The following is a 22,501-nucleotide window of genomic DNA, read 5'->3' on the forward strand; positions in this document are numbered from 1 at the left end:
ACTCCTTCCTTCCTGACCAGCCCTGCTCAGTATGTTGTTGGTGCCCTATGCTGAAGACGAGTTCACACTGTGCCTCTTTCAGGGGAGGCAATATCCTGCTAACAGGTTACCTTTTCTCTATCCAGGTACCAGTTTTCAAGAAACCTATATGAACTTCACATTTCTGTGATGACCACCCCTGTCAATTTATTGCAGTGGTCCAAAAGAGCCAAAACTTGTTCCAAATCTCCAACTCCTTGCTCTCCTTCCCTGCTCCAAAGACAGACAGGTAAACCAGCCACAACAGAGTATCAACTGTGGTCCATGCTGAATTGTTTTCCTCCAATTAAGACCAAAACAAACATAACTTTTCATCTGAGAAGACATTTTCAAAGGTAATTAAAATTGCATATGAAGTGTGTTTGGGCAGCTAAATTGTTTATCTTCCTTAAATACCTTCCAGCAGTGAGAAGTCAGCAGCTGCATCTCAACTGTGCTACGAAACAAAAAAACAGCACTCAGGAAGTTAGCTTTATCTACTACTGGGATATTAAGTTCTCTTAGTTTACGTAAGGACAACAGCAATGCTTGCTCTGCATGGGTTTGCTGAGAGTGAAATAAACAGTCAGGACATACAGTAGCCTTCAGTATTAGCTGACTGCATCATTCATTTTTGTAACCAGCCATATTTAGATGCCAATCCAAATAACCAGGTCAGAGGAAATTCAAATTGCTGTCATTTCGGGTAAGCAAACTGTTTGTAGGGACTTAGGAAAATGACTAGTACTTTTATTTAACTTAAAGTTGATAACTGCAAGTGTTAGACATCCAACAGTATCTTTAAATCTCATGAAGGCAAACAAAATTATTCCTTGTGTGATTTGATGCACAGAATTTACTGATGCAACACTTTAAAAAAGTGCTGGGTCATTTTGGGGCATTTTACTTTCCTCTGGTATGAGAAGAGAAATCTCTCATTTTTATAGGTCTTTAATCTTCCTTCTGAACTAAAGACTCTGAAAACCTCCCCTGTATAACAGCATTCAGAACGCTTAATTACGCTTTTAAGAATAGTTCAGAATTAGAATACTAATTATGACAGTCAGATGCATTTAGGTACAGTTATAAACAAATTTAAAAGACTCATTTGTAAGTGTGTACGAGTATCTTCCACAAGATACGTAAAAACAACCACCTGGAGCAAGCATACATAACATGTATGTAGAGACACAATGAAAGATTTAATCTTTCACAGATCTACTAAACACTCTTTCAAGTGTTTGCCCTTGCTCTCCAACTCTCCCCCATCTGTTCTGCTCTTCTGCTGTCTGGCCTGCTTCTTCACCTCTCCCATCTCTGTTTGCACAGAGAAAGAATTCGGGAATCGTGACCTTGCAGCTTTGACTCTGCAACGTTTAATAGCATTTGTATAGTACAACTCACTTGGTGTGTCCAAAAGAAAGGCCACAGCAGTATCTGGGCCACAGCTGCTCAGGGCTTCTATTGCCTATTAGAAGTGTCACCCAGCCAGCTTCGATACTGAGATATTCTGCTGCTTGGAGTATACTGTGATTTATATAGTATATTATATATATGATACATGCTATGATCTGTATCATGTTTTAGTATCTATTGGTGTATGCCAATGATTCATCTTCAGCCTCCTTAAATATGGAGCAAATCCCATCTAATTAGGATGTGTGCCCAAAGGCACACATGCAGTGTCACTTCTGCATTAAGTGACTTACTGCATTTTCTGTCTTAATACATAAACACACTGATTGCAGCAGCTAAGTTCAGGTCTGCTCTCCTGTCTTGGTGATCAGGCACAACTGCTTAAGCCCACAATGATCATTATTTGTGCTATACTAAAGTCTGAAGCTTCCAAGCAGAGACGTCAGTTATCTTCTAGGAACTTGCAAACATCTCTTCTGCCCACAACCAGTAGGCAGACAAGCCCAGGTACGGCTTCTCAAATATAAGCCTCCAACATTGCCTTGAAATCAAATTTCCGTATTTCAGATAACCAGCTTCTGGGTATCTGAAGAGCTGTGACAGACGGCAACAGCACCACGCTCCTCTGCTGGTATGGGCTCCCTTACGCCGCCACACTGCCACGCCACAAGCCAGCTCCAGGGTCACCTGGGCTTGAGCCCCTGCAACGTAACACGTTCCCCACCACCACCAGCCCCCACCTGGGTCAGCTAACAGCTTACAGCATCAGGTGAGCCAAACCTCTCCTACGGGCTTTTGCTTTCACTCTTTGCCGCTGCCCCAACAGCAGGCTTTCATGCAGGCCTCGACTCCCACCCTGCCTTCTGGGTGGCTGTTGGGCGTGACAGAGCCCCCACGCCAGATTCATGACTACTTCAATTCACAACCTTCAGGATAAACTGAGCGTCACCCTGGGTGGCAGCAGTAGGGACTCGCTGCACGTCTAAATGCAGCGTCTGGCCTCTTTCTCAGAGGCCAGCGGTCTTGGGACCAGCTTCTCAAGTCTCCCCAGGAGCAGGGACGCAGGGAGCAGAGTGCCACTAACCTCAGGAAGCAAAACGCATCATGTTCCCAAGCTGCCCACAAAGGATATAGCACAGAGGGGGTAGGACACCTTGCAGCAATCACTCTGCTAAGAAGTGATCTCTGTTCACAACAGAGAGGGTAAGAGTCTCCTGAACCTTCACCTAACATATTTACTGAGGCTGCCACTAGCTCAGAAAGTTTAAGAAAAAAATCTGAGACCAGAGTCACAGCAACAAATACAGAAATTTTTACAGATCAGCTAAAAAATTTGAGAAACAGGCACAGTAAGGAGAATTCCTTCACTCATTTCCTGTTTCAAAAATATAATTCTGGAAGAGCTTTTCAGTGTGTTCTTGCACAAATCTTTGTATTCCCACCCATGCAGCAAGAGCCTAACTTAGTACTGCTACACATATAGTTAGGCAAGTTAGGCTTTGTCTACCCAGCAACACTATGAGTTTTACTGCTGCAGTTCCTCAGATGGAGGTATTTTCAGGGGAAAGCTAGATTAAAAAAAGCACCAGTCCTAGAATAAAAATTCTAGAATTCTCCCAAATATGGAGAATTACCTTGTACCTGTAAGTTTCTCCAAAAGGACAAACTCCTTTCTCCAAAAGGACAAAGGTGTTTCTGCAACTACTACAATCAGAAGACACTGTGCATTCACAGTTACTTTTTTAAAAATGCATCTTCAGACTGATACAGGTTACCGATTACACAAAACATGCGTTCTTGTCAGAAGAGAAACTGCAGCTACCGCTACATTCAGTTGAGAGCACCTTTAGGGATGTGCAACACTGACGACACCACGCACTAATTCACTGTCCCAGTCCTGCCTGTACACAAGCGGTTAGGGAAAGGTGACCAAACACACCATGCTGCTTTTCTTGGTTTTAGCTGTGCACTGAGTACAACATGATTCTCTACACTTAACAGCAAGAAATGCTTCCTCAAGAGAACCTTAAACGAAGACTGAAAGGCAGTCTTACAGATGAGCTGTGAGATATTGCTTTGCCATAGCCACCATATAAAAGGAAGTACGGGGACATCTCAGCAACAGGAACTTACACCTAGGTGAGAATAAGAATGCAGGCTGATCTTTCCACATTAAACTTGGTGCCATATGAAATCTGACTAGAGCTTTACAAGACATGTAAAGCTCTAGTCAGAAAAAAAATTACTTGGACAGGAATTCCACAGGAGGTGGACGACCAAGTGAAGTATGCAGAAAAATGTAAGAACTATCTTGCTTTGGATACTGCACTTCTTATCCCAGTGCTTTACAAAGCAAGGCTAGGCACCCATAGCATTTGTCCCTGCTACGTAAGTTAAGCACATTTGCAAGTTTAATCCAAACATTGTGAACAAGCAGAGGTCTAAAATATTTCCAGTTGGAAGAGACTAAGGACTAGACAGACCCAAATGTCTTATTCAGAATAAAGACAATAATATAAGCTCATTATCTGGTCTGCACAGACTGCTGGCAACAAAAGTAACTCCAGCAGGTACCATCCTTTACCCCACCAGTGGCAGATAAGCACTGGAATGAGACAGTCAAAGGCTATATGGAGGACAGGATGGGGTCACTGAGCTTGGTGGAGATAAAGACACAAGACACTGGGTGCACGTATCAACTCTTACAGATACCTGCTTTCCTTAGTATACCTTCATTAATGGAATAGGCAGCTGGTTTTGTACTGAATGTTTCTTAAAGACCAAATAAAAAGGCTATTCTAAAAACTGCAGCAAGAGAGGTGAATGTGAATGAGAGATCTGGCTGTTTAGCCGGAGGAGTTGTTAGAAAAATACCTGCAGGATGAAGTGAGGAAGCAAGGCAAGGATACAGAGCAAAGGAGCAGGAGGAAACGAGAACGAGTCCTCTCTAAGTCTCAGAGGGGATTTTCACAACATGGTGCTTTCCTCAGCATGCACTTCTCTAAATACGGTCTTTATATTGCACACTGCAAGAAAAAACGTGCCGCTTGCTGCAGGCCGCTGCAATCACTCCGAGGATAAAACCCGAACGCGCTTACTACACAAATCCCTCGGTCATTTGCAACAGATGAATGAAGGGCAGTTAAGCGGCGCTGCTCGTACCCCCTCTCCCAGGCTACCGCCTCCCAGAGCCGGGCTGACGGGCCCGGGGAGGCGGCGGGACGGGCACAGCCGCGCGGCAGCGGCCGGGCGCGGGGAGAGCGGCCGCGCCCCGGCTCACCCGCCCCGGCCGCTGGCACCGGCCCACGTCGCCGCCCCGCGCACAAGGAGAAGCCCCAGGCCCACTCCGGACACCCCGGCCCGGCGGGACCCTCCGGAGCCCGGGCATCGCCTTGGTAACTCCTCAAGCCTCCCCGCGCCGGGCCCCGCCGCGACGCCGGCGGCAGCGCCCGGGGAGGCCGGGACCGGCGACCCTCCCGCCGCTCACCAGCTGCTTGAGGTCCTCCTCGGAGAGCCCGGCGTAGCGGTACCGCTGCTGCTCGAACTCGTACCGGGTCGTCTTCACCACCACTGCCACCCGCGACGGCCGGAACCCGCCGCCCGCCGCCCCCAGCCCGCCGCAGCCCCGCCGCCGCGGCGCGCACGGCCCGGCCCCCGCCGCCGCCCCCCGCCCTGCCGCGGCGCAGCGGGCGGCGGGGCTCAGCCCGCGGAGGGCGAGGAGGCGCCGGCGGGCGCCGCCGAGCAGCGGCAGCCCCGGCAGGGCGGAGGAAGCCCCCGCCGCCCGCTGGCAGAGCGGCAGGGAACGGCGGGCGGCCGCCCGGCCGGCGAGGCAGAAGTAGCCGTAGAGGAAGTCCCGCGCGGAGGACATCGCCCGGGCTCGCTCCCCGCCCGGGGCGGGAGCCTGCGGGCAGCGGACGGGAGGGAGGGAGGGCGCAGCGCTGCCCGGCGGCGGCTGCCCCGCTCTGAGGCGGCCTCCGCGCCCGGGCAGCGCTCGGCACACATGGCACGGCCGCCCCGCCGCGCCCCGCCCTCCCCGCGCGCAGGCGCCGCCTCCACCAATAGGGACGCGCGCCCCTAGACACCCACCCTTCGCGGGGGAGGGGCAGGAGGGGGGAGGGGGGCGCTCCCCAGGCGGGGCCCGGCGACGCGTGCGCATGCGCCCTTCTCGACCAACCGCGCCGGCCCGAGGGAGAGAAGGCGGGGACAGCGCGTGCGAGCGCTCGCTCTCCCGCGCCTTGGGAGCACGAGTAGCGCATGCGCATGGTGCACAGCATCTTCTCCCCGTCCCGTCCTCCCCCCGCCACCTTTCTGCCGCCGCGGCGGGCGGGACGGGGCTCGAGGCACGTAGGCGGGTGCGAGGGCCGCGCGCACCTGGGGCCGGCGGCCGTTGTGAGGGGCCGTTGTGAGGGGCCGTTGTGAGGGGCCGTTGTGAGGGGCCGTTGTGAGGGGCCGTTGTGAGGGGCCGTTGTGAGGGGCCGTTGTGAGGGGCTGGGTCCCCTCAGCCAGGCTGCTGCGGCCTCCCCTCGCGGCCTCACCGCCTGTGTCCCCTCGTGGCCTTGCGCTTAGCCTCATTCTGCGCTGACAGCTTGTAAAATAAAGCCAGTTGCGTCTTCTGTGTTAGCTGATGGAGGCCAGAGTTGGTGCTAAGCAGACTGGAAATCCTGAGGTGGACCTCGGGGAGGTGCCTCGCTGGGAAGCTGGCTTGCTTCCTTGTTAAACTTGCCTGAGGAAAGGGACTTCTAGAAAAACACAACAGGTTCTTTGTTTTAAAAGGACTAAATACTGCATGTTGTGAGCAGCTGATGAGAAGCGTAGTTTCAGAAGTCCATCTCTTATGGCTTTTCATGTCTCTATTACATTTATCTCGATGTCTGAGGAAGCACAGAGAAAGGCAACGTGGTGAAAGCAGGCTTGGGAAAAGACCTGTACAGCAGCACTGAATGCATGTGAGTCTGCATTTTGCAAGTCCAGGTAAAAAAAATGAAATAATCGATGCTGAGGTACTTTTTAACATTGTAAGCAAGCTACCTAGAAATACTGTGGGGCTTTTACATCATTATTAATAACTGCCTTTTCAGGTATTGACTTTCACAGACAGTACTTGTGGACTGAAAGCCTCATTTACGCACTTTTTTCTCATTACTCGCCTTGTGCATGTTCTTTCCCAGGGGGAAGTCACGGCCTCTTGCTGTGGGGAGAGATTGAAGCAGCAGCTTTTACCTGTCAGTGCAGCACCGTTTTACAGTGCTTTGCTAAGAGAGTCTTAGCAAACGAGAGTAGCTAAAGCCATCCAGCCCTTCCCTGCTCTTGTATAACAACACAAAAGCTCCATCCAGTCTTTACTGATGGGTAGGAGGATTTTCTAGCTACTGATAGCTTAGCCTTGAAGGAAACTACCACAAACCGGATTATCAGGAGAGTAATTAAACATAACTAATTCCCTTGCTAACCAGAAAATGCCTCATTCTGTGTAACCATTAACTTTTGGATTGTACAAAGCAGTAGATAATAGGCGATCCTGGAGACCAAAAAGATATAAGAGGTTTTGAAAATTTACAGCTCTGCTCTGAATGGTATCTCTTGTATAACCTGACCACTGAGCTGCGCCTCTGGAATCCTGTGCTTCACACATTACTTATTTACATTGAACTGTTTTGATCTTTGTTTGAAAAACAAATCAGCTTCAACCACTAAGGCAAGCTTGAATATGGAACAGTATTTTACTGAGGCCATGCAATGATCATGTTATGGTCTTTTGAATTAATGCCCACAGCAAGCATTATAAGCACAAAATATGAAAAATATATTTCAAAATGTAAATTCAAAACAGTAGATGATATCTTAATGTTCTGGAAGCAGAGCTGAGGCATGGAGTGTGAAGTGATTCGTCCAGGGTTCCCAGAAGGAAGTCTCTGACAGACTAGCTGAAGGGTACACAGATCACCTGACACATGACCGTCTATGTGGAAAAAGGTTTAAACTTTCCATAATACATAAAATAGAGTTTGTGGAATGTTACTTACAGTTTGCATCTTACTTTGTAAATGGACCTACTTACAAAGTGGTCAACAGACAGTTCTTAACCTCTCCCTTACTACACCTTTTCATTTGAACATACACCTAGTACACAGGAACAAGACACAAGTGTCTGTCAAATGACACTTTATTTATTTTGAAATATATTCACAGTTTGGGACATATGACATGTCTTCATGCCCAATCTTCAGTGACTTCAGAGCAACATACCCAGTGCATTAGGAGATGAATTCATTCATATGGCATTAAATTAATAAGCATTTTAGCCTTGTATTCTTGTAGGATACAAGTATGGAGCAGGGGTGAATTCGCAGTGTAATAACTTTTTAAACCCTTGGCTGACCACAAGCAACTTTGTTTTGGGCACAGAGTACGTAAACATTCCTTATGGAAATGGACACCTCAATACTGCCTGCAGTAAGGAAAATGCTTAAGAGTAATGCCCATTTTAGACACCAAGGAGTTATGAGGTAAATTTCAAGACAAATCCATAGAAAAGCAGGCATCCTTAGCTCTACATTCTTCAAGTTATATAGTGGACTTTAAAAACCCCCTATGTAATAAAATAATCTATTCTGTGTTACAAACCAATGTAACTGGAAAATTTCTATGTAAACACTAAATTATTCCTAAGTCGTTACACTAGCTGCAAAACTGGCAATGCACAATTGTACCAGCAGTTTTACATAAGAAGGTCTCCAAGTGTAGCCTTTTTTCATCCAAAAGAATTTACATATTGCTTCTAGTACAGTTACAATGTAGGACAACTGTTCATTTCTACTCCGTATTTCTATTCCATTAATTTCTACTCCGTCTGTGAGTAATGCCTTCTTGTGATCTTTTAATTAATAACCAGCTATATAATTAACTAATCCAATCATTTAGATTGGATTAGTTTCTCTAGACTTTATATGCCCCTAAGTACTACTGATACCTGAAAATGATAGTGCTATCTTTGTGTTGAAAATAGTAACGCTATCACTGTTAGTTGCATTCACAGAGGAGGAGGTAAACAGACCATCATAGTAACGTTTCACAAGACTTGAGTCCTCAGATTTTGAGCCCAGCTCACCACAGCTGCTAATTCTGATTATTCAGAGGAAAACTCCTGACTAATGCTTAGAGAACGTCACACATGTGACACGTCAGAATCTTACAAGGCAGGCAGATGAACACATTATCAGGTGTAGTCTGATTGAATTTCTGGTCCCATATTCTTATCCATGTGTGCTTGTGTTTTGATTGCAACGTATGTACCCTCATCAATGATGAACATAGTTGGGTCATATAATTTGCTTCATAAATTCCAAAACAGAGGAGGATGCTTCAAAAAAAGCAAAATAAATGCAGTTATTCTTATGAATGCAAATTATTGAAACAAAACTAATGAGAAGGGGCAAGCTTTCTTATCCACACTTTCATTAGAATATGTTTTAATTAACAGAAATTTACTTTTCTACTTTTCTTCCCAGTCTTTGTTTATGCAAACTACATCATCCCTGAAGTGGACTAACACAACTGACTTCAGCATTTCAGAAGCAAATTGAATATGCTCAAACAGCTGCAGACACATTGTTTTGTAAGAATAAGTTCAGTGTTTGTGAAAGGTGACTCAGGAATCTGAACTTCTTAGGGAGATGACTGCTGTAGAACAGGCAATGTATGCTTCTTCTAGATCTTCCTGCCAGCATGCCCTAGTGGTAGGTCCTCTAAAACCCAGCTAGGGAAAAGAGGTTGCTCTTTTCCAGCTAGGGAAAAGAGGTTGCCCTGTCCATGTTGTGCAGGCTGTCAGCAGCACTGGAAGCAGTATCAAATGTGCTAAAGGTTTTTCCCTGTATTCATTCATTCAATAGAGACATTACCAAACTCTTACCTTCATACAGTTTGCCAGAACTAATTCAGAGGTCACTAAAGATCATGACATAAAAACCTGAGTAACAAGATTTAGGAAGAGATACAGACACCACCAGAACATAAAATAGGCCATTTAGGCTATCCCATCCAAGTAGATTCTGCCGGAAGCTCATAATCTTAGCAGCAGATATCTGCATATGTATCCTTATATTAGGAATTGTTAGTTTTCCCTCCTTTTGAAAATTATTACTGCACTAATACAGAAGAGCTTCCAGCTCTGCATCCCTTATGTATATAGATTAATCATTGGGATTTGTTAGAAATAAATAAATCAATCAATAAATAACATTCATCTGAAAAAAACATAGACGAACAGGTTGCTCCACAAACAGCAAAATTAGTGATGTCTAGTTTCATATGGGTTTGGGTCATGTCCCTACACCCCTCTTCTGGCCACAGTAATCTGGGGTATCCATCCTTCCATAGTTTTCCTTTCTCCTCCCACCCAGCACATGCTGCAGCTTAGAATGCACCACTCAACCCCACAAGCCTCACAGAAAATACCAAGCTTACCCCAAAACTTTTTCCTCAAAGGGTACCTTCCTCTGAGTTCTGTCACTCAACAACTGCCAATTTTCATGAAGAACTTAAATTGTCTTTGAGCTTTCTACCTTCCATCCAATTTTTCTGAAACTGAACAGTGGGCTCGAAGTGGGTCTGACAGATAGATGGACAGAGTACATAACTGTTTAAATCTTGTTTCCTTAGGAAATCAGGCTTGAAATTCTGCAGCACAGAAGACACTGTCTGTAGGAAGCTCTAACTGGGACACAAAATAAGACAACTAGTTAGACAGAAATTAAAGCTGTAAGGAAATTGTTTATTGTTCAGGCATAGAAATTGTTGCTCCGGTTGTCATAAAATGACAAACTTTACATTTTTAAAACCAAGTTAATATATTACATATTAGCATACCTTCAGTCTTGAGAATCAATGAATTTTAGTGCAATGAGACTAAATAGAATAAATAAAGTATTATGATCTCAAGAGCAAGAATTCACACCATAAATATGTTTGCACATACATGTATTTATATTTTCTCTATTACTACAATATCCAAACTCTTCAAAATAGTTAAACATGTCTTTTCCTCCTCAGCTTTTAGGAGACATTGCTTCATGTTTAAGAGTGTCTGCACCTCAGGGTGTGTGTTTGTGTGTATCCTCATGTATATATGTAACGATCTTGGGAAGAGGCAGATCAAAAGAGAGTTTATTTGTGACTGATCATAAGCCTTGTTCCTCATGCTGGGGGAGCATATGACAAAGTTGCAGTCCTGTGTCTGCAAAAGTTCTGTTGTGCCTGCTCTGGAGTGCTCCTTCATCTGCCAAGGATTTTACAGCTCTACTAGAATTTAGAGGGATATCATGACACTCGGGTGCTTAAATCCTATTTCACGGAAGGCTTTGATTATCAGGACAGACTTTGAAATCAAACTCTGCATTCAGTGCATAACCAGCTGAACTCCAGGGCAAAGTTATCACCATGACCTGTTGCTAAATACATAGGGCTGCTGTGTTTTACAACTGCTGAAGTTTTTATAACATGGAGCTTTGTTCCTGAGTATGAGTTGCAGCAATGAAATATGAAGGTCAGTGATGCAAATATTGTTGCAGTCAGGAGTGAGGCTGACAGAAAAGGACACAGTGTACAGCTAGTTGTGGAAAGAACATTTTTGTTATCAGCAGACTGAAGAGTCAAAGAGAATCCCAGTGCTTCACTATTTGACACAGGTGCGCTATTGTGAAGCACTCCCCTTTCCCTGAAGGCAAAAATCCAGTCCCGCTTAAGCTTACTGTCATCCAGATGCTAAATCAGTGTCAGGCAAGTGCTAATTTTGGCAGGCTATTTAGGACTCAGCATAATCCAGATGCTAGTTCAGCTTCATCTCAACGCTAATCTTGACAGGGCACTGAGAATTCAGGAAGAAGCTGCGATTCTTCCAACTTCATACATATGTCAGATGGGAAAACTAAATTGTAATTTGATCCTTCAGGTGTGATGCAGCTTTTAAGACTGAGAAATTGTTACAATTACCATAATTAAAAGGACTTCAGGTATTTCAGAACATTGTTTCAGCTCTGAGGATGACAAAGAAATATTTGGTAACCAACAATATACAAGGCATCAGAGAGTTGCAGCAGAATGATTACAGACATATTTTCTTTAGCTTTTGAACGAATGAATAGAAAACACAGAGCATAAATGGTGTATGTACTGTGCACGGGCTTATGAATGATCTGGTAAATCTTAATTCATAGGTGGCATTAGAGAGAATTGATTTCTCTTAATTCCTCATGAGAATGGTTAGGTAGAAGGCAGTAGTTTGTGGCATCACTTTTACAGACTGACTGGGTCTTTGGCACTGTTGGGATTACTGCACACATTAGGATGTGTAACATCCATCTATTTCAAGGAATGATGATGTTCAGGGATAGCTACAGCTAAGGCAGAAGTAATCTCAGATAATCTCACACATTTAAGATAAATTTTTATGCAGATATCCAGTTATACTGTGCATGCATTTATTTGTGTATATCAAATGGACAAGAGTGCAAGTGCTTGTTTTGTGCAACTGAAAAGGTGTTCAGCAGATACACTTTTAGATCTTAAAGCTGATGTGTCCCTGAGAACTAGCTTGCAGTTCTTCATGGTGAATTCTTCTGGTGCTTATGGCTGTAAAGGCAGATCGTGGTTCCTTGCCCTTTTTGTTAAATTTTGTACAATTTTGTTAAATTTTACAACCAGTATACAACTCCAGATATTTTAAAAACAAACAAAAACCCCATCATGTTATGAAGGCTGGTTTCTATAGGCCTTGGTCATGCTAAACTGCCACTCCCAATTCTGCTTGTATGTACTTATAAACAGGATGCTGAATGTTATCACACAATTTTAAATAAATGTTTTCAGTGAAGCCCGATTTAAATCTTTCCAAATGTATCTTTTAAATAACCGATGAAAAGTAACAAATATCTCTTCACATATATTCTTAGTTCATGGTTATATCCATCAACATGATGAAGAAACATTTATTCCCTATAAAATTCCTTACTTTAATCATGCATCTAAATATATTTAATTCTAAAATCTGAAGCCTTTGTAACACTTCTTGAATATTGGAAGCCATTGTGTCATTCCCATCTCAGTGCAAAGCAGGCCAACTGGAATCCTCAGAAGTGCATCTTAAGTTCTTTCTGAATGTATTAAACTTAAGCTGTCCCTAAAATTAATCTTTGCTTAAAAGTCTTAAAGCAAAATGCATCTGATTTCCTCCCTCCAGGGACTGATGAGTCAGCTTAGACATTTTGGGAAGATGAGTTCCCAGCTGTGCTGTTGTAACCTCTGGTAGGTGTCATGAGCAGACTACAGACTGCCTGCGGTTCCATCTAGAATGATCTGAAAAAGAATTTTAAAAGATCTTGCTTATTTGAGTGTATTCATGTTTTGAAACAACCCAGCATTTCATAATACCAAAGCAGTAGGTTAAAGTTTGGATATGATCAGTTCCTGGTTTAGGTAAATATCTAACTAGATAACACAGGATTATTCACAAATATTTGAGCATGTGAATAGTGAATGAAGCCTGTGACCCCCCATGTCAATAAAGACAAGCACATAAGCACTAGGATTCAGATGTCTAGATAGGACAATGTGTCTGGGATGCAAATCATCTCGCTCTATATGGGGAACACTTCAACACGTCTTAACATTTCATAACAGATGCTCGGTAAACTGTGAGAAATCCAACGTATCTTCAAATAACTCACTGGTCATTATAAAGTACCCAGGGGTGTTTTTGGTGCGTAATCTCTATGACTTTGACTCATCTGCAGAAAGTAGATATAGCTGACTAATGCCAGACACATTAATATCACTATCTCAGTATCTGCTTAAAAACTGCTGCTACCATCTGGCCACCACTAAATACTTACTAAAAGTTTTAAACCTCTTACAGGTAAAATGAAAGGCCTCGCGTTTGTCAGAATATTAGATCTGATTTGCCCCCCTCCCTTTCCTGATATGTCACCATTTAAAGCCAATCAGAGAGTTGTCTTCTCTGCTTTAGATGTTACTGATACCTGCTGGAAAGAATACAGAAACTTGGACTCCAACAAAGAAGTTAATTCTTAGCTTTTCCTCAGTTTTAATCATGATCAGGTACGTGCGTATGTGTGTTAGATTTATGATTTGGAATCCATAACAATTGGTAAGAATTTAAATTAAATTGACAAGAAATGTCAAACAAAGATAGCAGTTTTTCAGGAGTTCCTATGCTGTTGCTGAACAGTAGTTCCTTTAACAACTTTAAAAGTATTTTACTTAAAAAAAAAAGCTCTTGTAACATTTTAATTCTTGATAAGCACCAGCAGATGACAGAGTCCTAATGAGGCCAACATGGGAGGTACGTGTGTAGCAGAATAGAAAATGACTCTAAAATAAAACAAAGGTTGCACTTCTGTGATATGACACTCTCTGGCTCTCAACACCAGTAGTCTCCAAAATCCATGCAATTCTTGGTGGACCCATATGGGACACACTATGTCTTCATACACTATGATTTTCTCTTAAGGTCTATGGCTATGCATGGAGACACTTCTTGGGATTTACCTAGCCCTAGACTCCAGCATCTTTGAATTCACCCTAATAGCTTCTAAAATAAAAATCCATGCCAGGAAAGAGAGGACACCTCAATCAAAAGAGAGGATCCCTCAATCATGATGAAGTTAGGAGAAGATTTAAGAGAGTTACTGGTGAGGTGCAGTATAAGAAATAATGCATAGAACATTTCTTTGCCTAGTGACACTGTCATCCTTGTCCCTCACATATACTTTTCCAGCTTCTCTGTTCCCCCTCAGGGGTAAAAATAAACAAATTCCTGCAAAATCAGAACAGGGAAAAGGATGGAAATCATAGGAACCATCCTACCCATAGCCCCATGCTATTCTACTACTATGACTGACATTTCATACTCCCCTATGAAAGAAATGCCTTATGTCTTCTAAGGAGTAAGAGTACTTTGTAAATACTAACAACGGGGTTACAACACTTTAAGGACCTTCCGCTATTTCTGATGACCATGATGGAAACAGCACCCATTTCTAAATGTAAACAAAATGCATTCTTTTGGAGCAAGGACAGAATCTCCTTATCGCTACGAAGAAAACATGGAAAAATCTCTTAGAAGTGTCAGAAGCAAGGAGTAAAATTTTTGGAGACATCTTAGTCACTTATGGGTCTAAGTGCTGACTTCAGATCACCTGCTACCAATGGCAAGCTTAGGTGTTGGGGCTCTAACAGATCCATGCTCTGGCAGGATGATTTTTTGAGCCTGATATAGGTACCTTGTTTGTGCCGCCAGTGGAAAGAGAAGGGCACCCTGCAAGAGTTGCACAGTGTCTACGTTAGAGAACTGTCTATCCAATAACTATATATGGAATTTATGGAAATTATGACTAGCAGTGCAAGTCAGTACTCCCATATGCTGAATTTGTAACTGTAGTCAAGGTGCTTAAAAACCAGGAGTCAGAAGAGTTTGTCTGCACAGATACCTCATACTGGTCTGTCAACACACAGGAAAGCCCCAAATGGATAGCTGAGATCTATCAGCAAAGCAGGAGGAGGTAGTGGCAACAGTTTGACATTATGTCACTTGTTGCAGAACACACCCCAGACCCAGACCTATAGGGTACTAGGTCCTCTTTATCTACAGGGATCAGGTACAACTCTTTGCCTACCAGGAGACCATCCTCCCTTACTAGGCTATTCTATATGCCTGGCTAAGGGGAATTCTCTGTTCTGTTTGTTGAAGCAAATCTACCACACAGCAAAGAATGTAAGGTTTACAAGTCTGAGGAGAGGAAAAAGGAAGGGGAGAGTCATGCAGCTGTCTGAGGGCAGTGGCATTTCCCTCAGAAGGGAGCACTCTTGGTCCAATCATTCACACACTGCCATATCAGCATTTTTCATTGTTTTACTTGTTAAATTATTTAGTGAGAGAATTTTTCATATGCATAATAAAAAATTCTGCTGATCTTTCCTCAGCTAGATATTACAAAGACAACTGGAAGCAAACATAGTTAACAATACTTAGCAGAGAAATGAATTAGTAATGAAAGAAATGGAAGAAGAGATTTGCTTGACTTTGGTCAGCCCAGAAGTTTGCTGTCTAGTCTAAATTCATCTCCTTGGTTCACTTTATAGTCAGTGGGAAAAGATAAATACTTCCCAGAGAGTTATTGATTGCATCCACTCTCAAAATCTGTTTAAAGATCAATTGTTCTGTTTCTCTCCACTTAGATTTACAGAGCAATTTGTTGGTAAAAATATCCAAGCTATAACTCGCGAAATGTGGTCTCATAAAAATATCAAGTACAGCAACTTATTCTTTATGGACTTTATGAAATTAATATCTATACTTGAAAGTAAAGCAATTCAATTAAAAATTTTAAAAATATTGGAATAAATGTCTATACTGAATTTGTAAAATGGGAGAAATATTTCTACTACCTGTCCTTATACTACTATTGTCCGTATACAGCATTAACATGCTGCAGATGTTATAGTGAAGAATTTGGTGTAAAAAACTCTTACAAAAATGTCTTGCAAACATATAGAATCACTTTAACGTTCATAACACTTATTACGTATATCGTATTTGCTTTCTTCTTCAGTCTCTAGAACTAAAGACAATTTTAATCTATTTTTTCACATCTTCTGCAGTGTCACGAAATATATAGCATAATCTATATACTCTGTTAGTTCAGTTTAACAAGAAGGAAATTGCCTGTATTAAGAAAAGAATGAACTGTTGGGTTTTTTGAGACAAAACAGGTAGAATGGAATGAAATAACACGCAGGCATATTTTCTAATTGTATTTTTTGTAATGAAACAGTCACTGAGAAATTACACTTCTTAACATTTGTAGTAGTTTTAAGGAGAGGTAATCTCTGAAACTGAATTACATCAATAAAAATAAGATGACTTACGCACATCCTTCAATGAAAATGAAAGCATGAAAATGAAAGCTTTATACAAATGCTCTTAAATATGCAGGATCTGATTTCTTACATCCAAATGGACATCTCTATGCTGATATTTAAAACTGACCTCACCCTGTTCAAAACCCATGAGGTATATTGTTCTTCCTTTGGAAATGGGAGTTCCAGGGACAGGCATGTGTAAGATGTGAATGTCTGCATATAAAGTGGGACTTGGATACCAGCAACTGAAATGTATGCAAAATTAAAACTTCGTGGCTCTGAGAATAATAGAAGAGATTAAGATAAGCAGGAAATGCTAGAAGCCATCGAAAAAGCACTTGAAAGGGATTGTTAGAACTGCTGTCAGTAACTGGACATAAATGAAATGGACATAAATGAAAGACAGAAGCTTAAACTAAAAGGCCAAGAAAAAACAGCACCTGACACTTCTATCTTAGAATCTGTTTGCTGGCTGCTATCTGAATATTTGTATCAGAAGCCTCTGCAACTCAAAATAAATATTTAACTTGTAAATCTGTGCTCCTACACTGCTTTGACATTCCCTTTCCCCTCTCCCCTCTCCCCCTCCCCCCCCCCAAAGAACAAAGAGTTCTTCTCATCAATAATTCTGGAAAGGAATCAAGCTCCATCCAGAGTTTTCAAGTTACCAGAAACTCTTTGTAAAGTCAATAGACACTATTTAGGAATTACAGAGGGAATGTTTTATTATCTGGGAGCAATCCAGGAAGTTCTCAGAGCTAACAATTTTCCCATTTCCTAAACAGAAAAAAGGTATTTGTGAGAAAATGTTGTATAAGAGCATCATGCTTTGTTTAGAGCACTGAATGCTACTGAAATGTAGTTAAACAGCAATTAATAATGGGAACAAGCACTGCAAACTGCAATCTATTTGCCTAAAGGGGAAAAAAGACTTGTTGCGTTAAGCAGTCACTCACAGCTGTTACTCGTACATGACTTGATTCTTGCTGAATAGCTGTTAAAAGGAAGAGTTTCTAATGTAAGGACAGTATGTTACCCAGTTGAATAGGGAAACTAATGCTATGAGCAACAACTGAGACATGCCTGCTGTAGTCCTTCTATCAGAGAATCGAATGTAATTGGCAGCTCCTGTATCCAGTGTAGCAGGTTGGCACAAACAAGTGAATTTGCCCCAGAAATGTGACTTGTCTTTTGCTAAGATAGAAGAGCTCTTAAGTCAGACTGCTGTTTCTGCCTTGCTTTCTGCAAATGTGACCCCAGCCCTGTTGTGAGCTGTATTATCAGCTTCAAGAATAGGATTAAGTCAGCAGCTTGCCCCTTTTATCTTGTTTTAGTTGCATGCTTCACTTTGAGGAGCCTACATTTTTGTTATGTTAAAGAAAGCTGGCAAAACTGGTGTGTAAATCTTGACCTGCAAATTTCCTAGTGAGGTATTTGTTACAGCTGATCAAGAATCAGTGTTTTAAATGAAGTTAACCACTGTGTAGTAAATATCTTAGTAAACACGTTATGCTTGAAGCCATTAGTAACTATGTAAGCGCTCATGTGAATGGACTCAACTTTCACTTACTCAAGTAACAACAAGCATCTCAATACCCCTAGTCATTTCTACTTAAATATACTGAAGAAACCTTTAGGTAAAGCTTGACAATATTAAAATTTCTTAGCCCTCAGCCATTTGTCAAAAGAGTATTCCACTGTTGTAAAGATGTGTAGATACTTCAGCTGGCAAAACCTTGCATTTTAACAGTAGTAAGTCAAAATACTAAAAGGAACTACCCTCTTCTACCTGAAAAGGCATATCTGTAACAGATGAAAGTTATAGTCAGCATGGAAAAAAAAAAAAAAGGTACAATATTCGTTGCTTACAAGAAAATACCCTGAAAGGATTACAGCATTCCCACGAAAAATTCTGCTTACCAGGTCCACTGCTGCTCACTTGAGTTATTTTTCCATCATCTTCATCATCGCTATCACAGGTGAATGGCTGAAAAGCTATTTCTGACTCTGTGTCTACTTGATTAGCATCTGGCTCTTGCTCAGCAAAGCTTCGCAATGCCACAAGGCGGTGATGTATTGCTGCATACAGGTATCCGGTGTCTTTTGAGCTTGCCTGCAGAACATAAAATGCATACAGTCCAAACTAACCGAGAAAAATCTCTAGTTTTCACAGAGAAGCTGACTGAGAAATTTTCAAAAGTCATGAAAAAGCTGTATTTTGTCCCTTTTAATCAAAACAATCCATTTAAGATTCACACTTAATAATTCAGTTCAGAAAATAAATTTAAATACAAATAATATCAAGTTTCTTTAAGTGGTCTGAGTTTTATAATATGTAGCTGTTGATTATTTTCCCTATAGTTACAAGAAACATAAGCTTAAAAATAATTATTTCCCCTGAAGAATGGCTCAGTTTGTACTGAGTAATTGATATTCCAGAGAATTCCTGAATACGATTCTAGAAGTAATAAAGCACTGAAATGTTAATATATGTACTGCATTTTGATTTACAGAATATTAAACCCTAACTACAAAAAACTATTTGTGATTATAAAATTTAAAGATACCATGAATTCTGCTGCTATTGTTGAACAGAAGATGAGCATCATCAAGAAGGGTATTGAGAACTAGACAAGGCAGGATTTTGCCAGTACATAAAACCTTTGAGTAGCCATGTCCTGAGTACTGTGTTCTGTTCTGGTCATCACGTCTCAAGGATATAGCAGAATTAAAGAAGGTAAAGAGAAGGGCACCAAAAATGATCAAGGGTGTGGTGCAACTCCTTATGAAGAGTTGAGACTCTTCAGTCTGAAGAGGAGGAGGAGAAGGGGGTATAACTAAGGTTTTCAAAATTATAAAAGTGGTGGATAAACTGAATATGGTACGGCTGTTCATCAGACCACATAATAAATGCACTAGGGTACACTTAATGAAAGCAGCAGAGGATCAGTGTAAAAGAAAGTGCTTCTTCACAGAGTGAGTAAGAGCTTCTAGAATTTGCTGCCTGAGGAGAGAGTGGGGACAGACAGCATAAACTAAAAACAACAGGCCAAAAATACAGTAATAAAAGTTTAAAAAAAAGGATTTAGAAATATTCAGGGACAATCATATCATAAAATAGCAAAGCAAACAAGTAGGGGTGCATGCTCTCACATGCCTAATACAATATGTGGACGCTGGGGGTCAATGAGGTGAACACACCATACGAAGTGGGCTTGTGCTTCCTAACAGCACCGCATTTGGGCACTGTCAGAAGTGCCAGTAGGGTACTTCATACGCTCTTATGAAGCAAATCATCTACCAAAGGGTAACTGAATGCGTATGGTCTTCTGTAGCCCAATTCTCCACTTCTGTGCATCATGTGGAGTAATTTCTATCTATATCACTTGGCAATAGGAAGAAATATGTCTTGCTTGGATTAGAATGACACATTTCAGTGTGTACAGGTGGAAAAGCTATGCAAATTGGGAAGCAGCAGCAGATCAGGGTTGCCTTCTGTGCTACCCAGACTTGCAGCAGCAAACAATTCTCTCCCTACAACCAGGCAAAGAAGCAAGCAATTCACAGTTACCCAGGTGTCTCAACTACAAATGCAATTCTCAGTGGAAAAATCCGAGCTCTCAAGATAACACGGCTTTTCAGGAAACATAGGGTCATAAATATGAAAAAGGCAGCTATTCAGTCTGATCATTTCTATTTGTAGCTTTCTGCTTATTCAAAAGCCAGAGTACCTCTGTCACTTTAATCTAATATGAACTCCAGCTTCTGCCAAGAGGGGTGGACTCACCTCCATACATCCTCTGCCCTCTCCATTGTGCCAGTACCACCATTAGGGCGACCGCAGTGAATAAAATCAAGCTAAAAAACTAACTTCGCAAAACTGAACAAAACCACCCAGATCAGTTCTCTAATGTGCCTCACTCACCATTGTACAAATTCCAATGCCACCAAAAGTGAGGAGGGAGAAACAAGCATGAGGGGAGGGGGCACGATCAGCCCTCTGCGTAAACCTGGGTGAGTAGTACAGGACCAACCTAATGGAGTCTTGTGGACTGCCTCCTTTGTAGTCAGCATCATATGACTCTTCTCCCTCACACATGAGAAACCCTTTGGATAACATCCCTGAACCAAATGTATCAATCATTCCTGTGACATGGGAAAACCAAATTTAAATGGCAGTTAAAAGTATCTGCTGATGCCTTGGCAGAGTGGGCTCCACTGGCTACTAGACCAGCCTGATTTACATGCCAAGGCTTTGGTGGTGCCTGCTGGGTGTATCACGCATTGACAAATTTGCCTTCCACACTCAAGAGTCTCAGTATTAGTTTGGCTGGATACCAGCTATAGGGATGGATACCAGCCTCTTCCGTGATGACTGTAGAAGCAGATTCCTGCAACCCTTGCCACACGCATACAGCTGTCATGTATCTTAGTTTCCTAATACATGTCTTTTTTTACTATCCAGAAGTGCCAGGACAGAATTTAAGGAATGTTTACATCTATATATGCTAGAAAAACTGCTGCACATCTGGAAATCTAGGACATTTCTAATTCTCACATGCAGACCAGCTGTGCAGCACAGCCATAGTTAAGTCAATCACTGCTTGGAAGTGATAGACTTACAGTGCTTGCATATACAGTGCATTGTGCTTTGCTTGTGTATGACATGTGACACTTCTGGAAGTGGTGATTTATTTTTATTGCCCAGGAGGCTGAACCCTTCCCAGAAAGGTCTACTGGTGAAACCGGAGACATCCTTAAACTCACATGGATGCTCTCACTTCCCAACCTAGGACATATGTGCTATTTGTTTGCAAATAAGTCCACCACATCAACTTATCCTCAACTTATCAACTTATCAACCCTTTCCTCAACTTATTATCCTCAACTTATCATCCTCAACTTATCAAGCCTTGCTAGACAAAACCAGGATTCCCAAGGCTATTGTCTTACATAAGGTGACATTGCAAAATCTGTGTTCTCCTCAACTGAGAAATGGAGGTCGTACACTGGATGGATTATAGCAAGCACTGTGTTGAGAACCATGACAGAAGCCTGCTGCCTTGTACCAAAGTAACTTATGAATGTGTAACTACCTGTGTAGAAATTCTTACAGTGTTGCTTTCAGAAGAAAGAATAATTGCTGCATATGACTCTGGAATGATACCCATTCCGAGTGCTATGTGAAACAGAGTCTGGAAATATCTGTCCTAAGGCCATATCCCATCTTCACACCTTTTTTTTTTTAAATACCAAGGGATAGCACTTCTAACGCATTTCATAATAAAAGCCATGTAACAGCTAAGCTAAGCATAGCCTGACAGAGCATAAAAGGCCATTTGCTGAAACCAAAGCCTCAGCAAGTCTTCAGAATCCTAGATGAAATGGGGATTTGGGTGGCGTTTTTATCTCTTGCTTACCTGAATGAGAAATACTTGAACAGAGTGGTCCTCTTGGTCTGTTGCAGTGAAGCACAGGCTCTTTCTGTTTGCTCTTTTTATAACCATTTGATCCCAGAGTCGGGTGTTGAGAATCAGTCTCAAGCTGCCTTGATTTCGCATAACTAAAATAAGAAGGTTTATATGATAAGTCATTGGAACCATCTTCATTTTTACTGCAGCAGTTTTCTCTACCACTTGTATACAACCAATATTTTCATGAATTACTCTTTTTAATTCGGTCTAAAACCTGACATGGTGAGATTTTATTTACATTATTTTTTAAAATACAAAATATATTAGTTTCTTTCAATATATCTGGCATACAAAACAAATAATCTGCTGAAACTGTGCAATAGAGTACAAAAAATGACAGCACAGTAAAAACATTCCAGAAGTGACTTGAAAGTGCTCCTGGAAAAGCAGAATCAACAAAGAGGAAACTGTCAGACTGGTGACTGAGCTAAAGATACATTGCAGTACAAACACACAGAACCTAACAACATATGCAAGTGTCAGTGTACAAACTGTGTGAAAAATGCCCAGTGCCTCAGTCCGTAATGCAGCTAACTTTACCAGGCAATGTTAAAAAGACTCTCAGCAACTTGACTTAAATAAAACTATCTACTCAGTTTTAAATGTTCTGAAATAAACTTATTCTGGCCAGCAATAGTACAAGTTATTTAGTGTTTTGT

At 41.9% G+C, this 22,501-nt stretch overlaps 2 protein-coding genes across 2 annotated transcripts in view; both read right to left on the reverse strand.

The window, feature by feature from the left end:
• NADK2 (NAD kinase 2, mitochondrial) overlaps nt 1-5,436 on the reverse strand; it is a 34,758-nt gene extending 29,322 nt beyond the window's left edge. The window contains 2 exon segments of the mRNA XM_072858957.1: nt 4,922-5,382; nt 5,385-5,436. Of these exon segments, the coding sequence (XP_072715058.1) occupies nt 4,922-5,382; nt 5,385-5,436 (513 nt within the window).
• Nucleotides 5,437-10,201: 4,765 nt separating this feature from the next.
• Nucleotides 10,202-22,501, reverse strand: part of RANBP3L (RAN binding protein 3 like) — a 35,445-nt gene continuing 23,145 nt past the window's right edge. Inside the window, exons 13-15 of the mRNA XM_072860435.1 lie at nt 21,789-21,931; nt 18,289-18,481; nt 10,202-12,783 (exon numbers count right to left, since the gene is read on the reverse strand). Of these exons, the coding sequence (XP_072716536.1) occupies nt 12,740-12,783; nt 18,289-18,481; nt 21,789-21,931 (380 nt within the window). The 3' untranslated portion in view covers nt 10,202-12,739. The remainder of the gene's footprint in view (nt 12,784-18,288; nt 18,482-21,788; nt 21,932-22,501) is intronic.

Source organism: Ciconia boyciana, chromosome 4, assembly GCF_034638445.1.
Source record: "Ciconia boyciana chromosome 4, ASM3463844v1, whole genome shotgun sequence".
NCBI classification, from domain to species: Eukaryota; Metazoa; Chordata; class Aves; order Ciconiiformes; family Ciconiidae; genus Ciconia; species Ciconia boyciana.